Source organism: Nanorana parkeri, unplaced genomic scaffold, assembly GCF_000935625.1.
Source record: "Nanorana parkeri isolate BGI_ZX_2015 unplaced genomic scaffold, ASM93562v1 scaffold130, whole genome shotgun sequence".
Lineage (NCBI taxonomy): Eukaryota > Metazoa > Chordata > Amphibia > Anura > Dicroglossidae > Nanorana > Nanorana parkeri.
Window position 1 is genome coordinate 274,064 of NW_017306398.1, and position 8,554 is coordinate 282,617.

The window sequence follows — 8,554 nt, forward strand, 5'->3', positions numbered from 1 at the left end:
ATCCCCCCTCCCATGACACAACCCCTAATTCCGCCCCGTGCGGCCCCATTCTTCTGCCGCCTAGCTTCCGCAGGCATGTTAGCAGCTGAGACCAATACTCAGATTGCTATTGGCTATTTTTACTTGTCTCCAATAGCAGACTGGCTATTGAAATTTGAAACCCCATCCACTGAGCAGAGGAGCGGACCTGAGAATGAAAGTTGTCGCTGAGTTCCGCTCCTCTGCTCAGTGGGCAGGTGCAATAGCCAGCCTACTATTGGGTTTTGCAATTTGAAATAGATGGGGGGGCCCCATGGGGGGATGAATAGTCGTAGGTGCACCCTGGGCAGCAGTGCGCCCTAGGCGGCTGCCTAGTTGCCTAGTGGTAGCACCGGCCCAGATTATGGAGCATGTAACAGGAGGAGCTGAAACACACCAGAATGGGTGGGAACACCCCAAACCCCCAGGTGGACAGGTAGAGAGTTGGGAAATATAGCATGGAGCTCTCACTGTTGGTAGTATGCAAAACATATAAGAAGCCAGACACTGACTTACCTAATGGCATAATATAGGCATACTGATCATTTAAAAGAGAACTATAGCCAAACCTTGTTTGGAGTTAGTTCTCTGTTGGGTCAAAAGAAGACATTTAGCAATGTCCTCCTGTGACCCAAACCTCAGAATATAGCAGGCTATTGCCCTATATATGCTGACAGTGCAGCGTTAGACTGCAGACGGGAAAGATCCCAACAATATTGTCAGGATCAATTCCACCACCTGATTGATGGCCCACCCCCTCCCCTGTCTGTCCCTCCCGTCAGTGCTGGAGGAAAGGAAAGGGAGGGTGTAATCCCTGCGGGGAGCAGGGACTGACAGTCCCTACTCTCTGCATGGAGAAGATCGTGAACTGAGTGATCAGCGGTTTGCGATTGCTCGATTCTCGAGCCGATGTGTGAGAGCTGCAGTGTCACACATCAGCTCTAACTGTGGGGATGAGTGTATTTCACTCTCCCCATAGTTATTTACGCTCTAACATCTATTGTATGTTTCTAATACATCTTCAAAACTCTTTACTTACCAGTTGCAAATCCAAAAATGACCACGACCATCAGCCAGCAGAACCGTAACAAGTCTCCAAAAATCATCTGTAAAAAATTAGATAATAGGATTTTCTCACACACTCAATAAACTGCCCACATATCAGACTCCCCATAATACCAAGATCAGATAATATACGTCTCTATCCCTGCTTGTCTGGCTTTGGTCTATCGCTTTAAATTTTTTTGGTATGTTTCCTAACCTCAAGCAGATAACACACATGCCATGTTTCTGAGTTCTTGCATGTTCATAACAGTGCCAACAGAGCCCTATATATATCTATCTATATAGATAGATCTACAGGTGAAACTCGAATAATTAGAATATCGTGCAAAGTTCATTTATTTCACTAATGCAACTTAAAAGGTGAAACTAATATATGAGAGAGACTCATTACATGCAAAGCAAGATAATTCAAGCCGTGATTTGTCATCATTGTGATGATTATGGCTTACAGCTCATGAAAACCCCAAGAACCCCAAATCCACAACCTCAAAAAAGTAGATTATTACATGCAATCAATAAAACAAGGATTGTACATAGAACAATATCGGACCTCTGAAAAGTACAAGCATGCATATGTACTCAGTACTTGGTTTGGGCCCCTTTTGCAGCATGTACTGCAATTACTTTTGCACGATATTCTAATTATTCGAGTTTCACCTGTGTATATCTATATATATCTATCTATCTATATATATATATATTTAGTATTCCTGAGATCCAGAACCAGGTCCCCCCTCCAGTGTGCAGCTATTGGCACTTCTGGGTTGCCCACAGAGCGCTGTCAGTGCAGGTGTAGCGTTAAAGGGCTGTGCGATGTGCTGATCAGCGTTCAAGCTACATACTGGTATACCTGAGCTGAGCCCCCTATGCCTCCAGCATCTGCCTCCTGTTTTCTATGGCTTCCAGTGACAATGACCCCTGTGCCTTCAGAGTCCCCTTCACTCCTGTGCCTTCGGAGACCCTGTGAATCTTGTGCAATCCTTTGACCCCCACGTCCCAAATGACTCCAGTGATCCTGTGCCTTTATTGACTCGTGGCATCTGTGCATACCAGCAAACCCCTGTATGCCCAGCAACCTCCGTGCTCTCCAGCTACACGTGCGTCCCCAATGACCCCTGCATCTTTGTGTCAACTGAGGTTCCAGTGACCCCAGAACATCCTGCATCACCCTATGACTATAGAGAATCCAGACTCACTTATTTTGTGTCACCCTGTGATTCCAGTGCACACTCCATGACACCTGTATTACCATGTGATCTTGGCTCCTGTTTTTCCTGGACTGTTTCCCTCCCCCTTATGATACTGACTTCTATCTGTGACAAAATGCACCAGTCTATACATTCTGAATGATCTCAGAAGCATCTCAAGTTGATGTCATCAACAGAAACCCAAAGCCCTAACTGTGCTATTTGATATTGCTATGGTGGATGATAGATATGAACTTTTCCCAACATATCATCGTATCTGTCACAATAAAACATGGCACTTTTACATAGGGGATATCACACCATTCATATTGTTTGGTCATATCCAGTCATACATGCCAAGCCCAAAGCTCACTGCACCATCCTCAGTTAACATACCTTATGGATCATGATGGTGAATGGTCCAAGCATTTGGAATCCACGTGCAAAATACATGACGTAGCACCAGCCCAGCACAAGTAATATGGACATAGGCACCACCTCTCCATCTGTGTTTGTCATTCGGAGAATGAGGGTCACAAGCACAAGACAGGGGAAGAGGATTCTGTTGGAAGGTAAAATATTTTAGTTGCTTTGCTCATATACACAAAAGAAAATATCAAAACCAAGAAACACACCCAATAAAATGCCCCTTTAGGTTATTTAACTGCGCGATATACACAGACAGTTGTGTCTGTACAGTTCAGTGCACTTTATGCGGTAGAAATAAATCTATCTACCAGTAATTAAATGATAAAGATGATGTTTAATGAGGCCGGCTCTCTCTGACCTGCTGCAGCTTCTAATGCACATTGTGAGAAGCTCAGAGTCAGCAATTTCGGTCCAGGAGAAGAGTCGGTACAACCAGGGCCGGTGCTAGGATTCTAGGCAAGGAAAGTGAAAAAACAAAACAAAACATAGTACAAGTACTTGTCAAAATGCCCTGTTTTTCCGCCCTCACCCTGCAGCGCCCTCAGGCGGCCGCCTGACATGCGGTAGCACCGGGCCTGGGTATGACTTAGCAAGACTGAAGGGAAGGCCAAAGTTCAGCTTTACCCTGCACTTCCAAATCATCTTTGGTATATACACTCAGCGGCCAGATTATTATGACCACCTGAAGTTTGTAGGCAAATTAGCTATAATTTCGGGGCTGAAGTTGCTAGAGGGCCAGACCATTATAAATAGGGAAGCAGGTTGTTTACCACGACAGTAGAAGTGATTTATTCTGAAGATACGGGTAAACAACGCGATGTAACAGCCTTTGAACGTGGGATGATTGTTGGCGCTCGGAGCCATGGAGCGAGTATCAGGAAAACAGCAGAATTTGTTAAATGTTCAAGAGCAGCTGTTGTTAAAGTGTTTAAAGACCGGACTGTCAGCCGAAAATCTGGGTCTGAACGTGCGAATTGTGGCCGTCAGCGACTAGTCAATGTTAGGGCAGAATGGAGAGTGGCAAGACTGGTACAAGACAACAGAAGGGCAACAGTGCAGTGTCAGATTCCTCGCATCACCTTTCAACATCTCGTGGAGTCATCTCGTGGTCCAACGAAGTATTGATGGGGTGGTCATAATAATCAGGCCACTCAGTGTACATTGAAAGTCTGTATTGGATTATGAGCAATTACTTTGGTTTCTATGAGCCAAGCGGTGGTGTCAGCAGTGTCTGCTGGTTGCATAAACATGCATGCTCAGTCTAACCAATCAGATCTTCTGATCGTCATTTCACATCTTTGGCCAGCTTACATATAGTTCTTCCCCATGGTTCTTACATGATAAGTGTGAACGGTCCTCCTTGAACGGCTTGTGCTAGGTACTTTGGCTCTCTTATCTGAAACAGGTCCGGAATCTAAACAGGTTAGGGAAAGGTTTACAATTAAAAACAATATGCATGAAAAATAAACATGACTGCACTGTTTAGTGCATAACAAACTCTTATTTAATTTAATATTTCTCTAAATGGCCCAGGGTATACCGCCGTTAGTTCGCAGTCCACCTACATGTGTGCACCCACAATAGCAACTGCTTACTGTCAACAACTGGAAAATGTTCCTTAGTGGTCATTCTTTAATGGACTACCCTGGGGTCTTTTAAACTCCTTCCCCTGGACATACTGTATGTGGCAGTGCAGAAGTAAGCTCTATGCTTTACTGAAACATACATGTGTATGGCTGGCATGTTTTGCGCTGGAAGGCCATTCAGTTGGTTGCCCCTGGAAGCATGACCACACTGTCTAGGACAGTGCTGTCACACAGTGAAGATCAGAAGTCAATAGGGCAGGCTCCCATTCATGTGATTATTGTGACAGTCAATCACAGTGATCACATGATTAGGAAGCCCATGTATCACCACCAGCATTACAACGTCTTACCAGCCCTTGCCAGTGGTAAGGTTTTAAAGATTCACACACTAATCTATGCACTGGAATTGCTCATCATCAGCACAGCTGGAAGGCCTTGGTGAGAATGATCACGGACTGTTCTGTTTTCCTTAGATAAAAAGGTCACAAACTGTTAACTGCACTTGTGCCACATTGTAAAGTTAGTCAAACCAAGGATCCATCCAGACCTCCAATTACCCCTTATTGTCTGTAGACACCGGCCCATCTACGACCACAGTAACATTGATACAGAGACAAATGTTGGGCAATTAAAGTGTATGTTCAGCCAAAATGTTTAGTTTTGAATGGAGTGGAGAAGGGTTAGGTACCTATCTCGCATACACAGGCCAGTTTATACTGGAGCCAACTAACTTACCTGTAGATGTTTGGAATGTGGGAGAAAGCCCATGCAAGCACAGGGAAAGCATGCTTGCAGGAAGTGTCCTTTGTTCTGGTTTGGATTCAGACTGAGGACACTAGTGTTGCAAGGCAGAAGTGCTACCTACTAAACCAGTGCACTAGAACTATATCAAAAGACTGCATTGTGCTAATCTATTGTGTGGCCTTAGAGATCCAAGTCCCTCATCTCCTTGGAGTCTGCAGAAGTCTGGTGTCAAAAAAAGGAAAGCGAAAACCCCACTCAGATCATGGCCACCTGCCACTTCATCAGGTGTCTGTGTGTGTCCTGGTTTCAGATTTCCCCTGACTTCCTTTTTGGTGAATCCGCTGGCAGCAGAACAGGAATTTAAGGTAAATCTCCCCAACAGTGCCCTGGAAACCAGACAGGACTATTTCACTCCCCACTCAATCTAAAACTAGACAAACACTTTTTAGATTCTAGGTTTACCTTGAATAGTAAAATTATAATTGCTCCGATAACACTAAGGATCTCTCCTGCCAGACGAAGGTGGTCTCCAGAAGTCAGGTACGCTTCCTGGTGAGGCGAAGAAGACAATGGTGAATAATACATGTGGGCAACTTGTTTTTCTACATAATACCCATGGAGATCATTTATTTAGCATTTTTCTGTTACATTTTAAAGGAGAACTATGGGGTCAGTGTTTTTCCCCATAGTTCTCCTAAGGGTCATGGGAGGACACAAACTAGCGTCCTCCCGTGACCCAAAGCTCAGTATACTGCGAGCTACAGCTCGTGGTATACTGAGACCGCCGCAGCCGGGACGGATCCCGACATTACTGTCGAGATCCACCCAGCTGTGTGATTGACAGCTGTCTCTGCCTATCTAGAGGCAGAGCCAGCTGTACCCCACCCCCTCCCCCGTACATTACGCCAGTCAGTGCTGGAGGATCGAAGCAGGGAGCAGGGGAATCCCTGCGGGGAGCCGTGACTGACAGTCACTGCTCTCTGCAGGGACATGATCGTGAAGTGAGCGAGTGACGGTATGTGTTCGCTCACTTTCAGATCTATTGAGCCGACGTGTGACAGTTTCATTGTCACACTTCGGCTCGAACTATGAGGCTGAGTGAAAATTACTCACCTCATAATTCTCCTTTAATGAGAAACCATTTCACGGTACCCATTGAGTTTTTAAGGACCCCTGCTCAATAAATTTAAATGGCAAAGGCATGGCAATGGAGACAAACAGCAAGCAGGACTACCTCCAATGTACAAGACAAAGCATTTGTATGACATAGCTCCATAGAAAACATTTCTCTCATTCTCATGTCTAGCTTTTCTGCTGAGCAATGGGGCAAAATGTCTTTGAAGGTTCTCATTTATTCAGGTCATGGTATATTAGAGTTGCCACCTTTTCTTCAAGTGAAACCCTAACACTCTAGCACCATGTTCGGCAATTTGTTTTGGGGGGAGAATATAGCGGAGAATATAAGGAGAGACAGCCAGGAGACCGACAATAGAGGACTACAAATCCCAGCAATACATACACAGCAATACAAAATAATATGAAGCTACATACTCTGTGTTGTTCCGGGCAGTCTCCAGGGTCTCCGGTGGCTGTATGAACTCTCAGGTGGGCTATGCGGGCTCTCTGATGGCTTTGTGGGGTCTCATGTGGGCAATGCAGGCTTTCAGTAGACCTGTGCGGAAGTGCAGGGGTCTCACCCTGGGGTTCGGAGGCAGGCAGCGTGCTGTCAGGAATGAGCCAGAGGAGGTGCAGGTCGGTGCCTGTTACACGCACCTGCGGCTCACAGGGAGATGCAGCTGCCTGAGGTCCCGCGCTTGCTGGGGACCTCGACAGCCGCATCTGTCAAAAAATGTAAAGTGATGGTATCGGCACTTAAGTGTCCTGTGTCTGGGTGTCAGTTGGCTTGAAACCCGGACAAAAGACGCAAAAACTGGACTGTCTGGGTGAATCCCAGACAGGTGGCAGGCCTATGGTATATCTGTAAAAAATAAGTCAAGGCAACTGCAGTCCAGTGGCCTTGACTTATTTTTTTTACAGATAATGGGGACAAATGTGATAGCAAAACTGACTTTCCAGTGTACCTCCGTTTGAAACAGCTTAAGCCATCAGCCTGCATTTAGCTATTACACGTTCTTGGAGGTACAGTACACTAATAACTCAGCATAGTCCTCTCTTTCATATTTACAGTAAATCTCAACTCTCTGGGATTATTTAATTTGGATCCCAGCTCTGACTGCAATACTTCAAGCCGGCATTATTTGGATATAGATTCTAACTTGATTGCCTCTTGAAGTCAGAGGACGTCAAGCAACTAACATTTGGAGGAGGAGGACAACATCATCAGTCCTATATTACAGTCAGTTAAGCTTTCCTGTAATAAGAGAAAAAGTGACATCTCATGATAAGTCTTTATGTCAGGCTGTTTTTGGAAAAAAAAATAAAAATAATCAGAAGTGGAGATATGCAGAGTCATCCGGAAAATGCTGACTGGGCTGAAAACGGAGCTACAACTTTGTGGAATGTTCTTTAAAAACTGGTGCTTATGCAAACTGTCCCTCATGGCACACAAATATGCCGTGCCTGTAGCCAAAGAATGAGTCAGCAAAAATTCGACAGAAACTAAAAGGTCAATAAAGGAGAAAGTATTTTGAAAAAAAAAATCCTTTCGAAACTCAATATACCAGAAGCTGCACTTTTTTGGGGTCATACAGCAGACATTTTTGCAAAACAAACCCAAGCCTTGGCCGAGCAATGAATCAGGTATAAGGTTGAGGGTCAAATCTGGGAACTCTCTGGAATTTGGTCTGTAGACTCTGGCTAATTGGTATGATTACCAGGTCTTTGAGCTGTTAAAAGTGCCTTTTGGCCTGCCTGCTTATTTGCCGACTGGAGTGCTGAAGTCAACATACCTGCTTCAGTGTCACAGTGGACAGGAGTGGAGAGCTGACACTGCGGAGGAGGAGGAGGAGAGAGCCAGGAGCAAGGGCGGGCTGTGTTCTCTTCTTCTCTAGCCACCCTTGGAACTCTCTGGAATTGGCCAAAGAAACTCTAGCTCAGTGGTGGCGAACCTTGGCACTCCAGCTGTGCCAAAACTACAAATCCCAACAAGCATCTGCCTCTGGGAGTTATGTCTGTAGCTGTCAGAGCCTTGCAATGCCTCATGGGACCTGTAGTTCCAAAACAACTGGAGTGCCAAGGTTCGACACCACTGCTCTAGCTAATTAATACAATTACCAGGTCTCAGGGGTTCCAGGAGTTTTCACTGGTGTGCTCGTCTATGGGCTCACTGGAGAAATGATGCCAAAGACATTACTCCAGCCACACAGTGGGTAGGAGTGGAAAGCTTAGATTGTTAAGGAGGAGAACACTAGGAGCAGGGGTGGTTGCTAGGCGCTAAGCAGGATGCTCTGGCTGGTGTCCTGCCCAGCTCTTGGCGGGCAGGGAGCTGGGTGGGATGCCAGACAGAGGTACTGTCACACCCACACACACCCGGGTAACGTGCACTGCCAACACTCTGACCCCCCC

General features: G+C 45.7%; 1 protein-coding gene across 1 annotated transcript in view; it reads right to left on the reverse strand.

The window, feature by feature from the left end:
• LOC108784854 (transient receptor potential cation channel subfamily V member 6-like) overlaps positions 1–8,554 on the reverse strand; it is a 52,989-nt gene that overhangs the window by 2,943 nt on the left and 41,492 nt on the right. Inside the window, exons 9-12 of the mRNA XM_018553796.1 lie at positions 5,492–5,578; positions 4,037–4,113; positions 2,667–2,832; positions 1,058–1,124 (exon numbers count right to left, since the gene is read on the reverse strand). Of these exons, the coding sequence (XP_018409298.1) occupies positions 1,058–1,124; positions 2,667–2,832; positions 4,037–4,113; positions 5,492–5,578 (397 nt within the window). The remainder of the gene's footprint in view (positions 1–1,057; positions 1,125–2,666; positions 2,833–4,036; positions 4,114–5,491; positions 5,579–8,554) is intronic.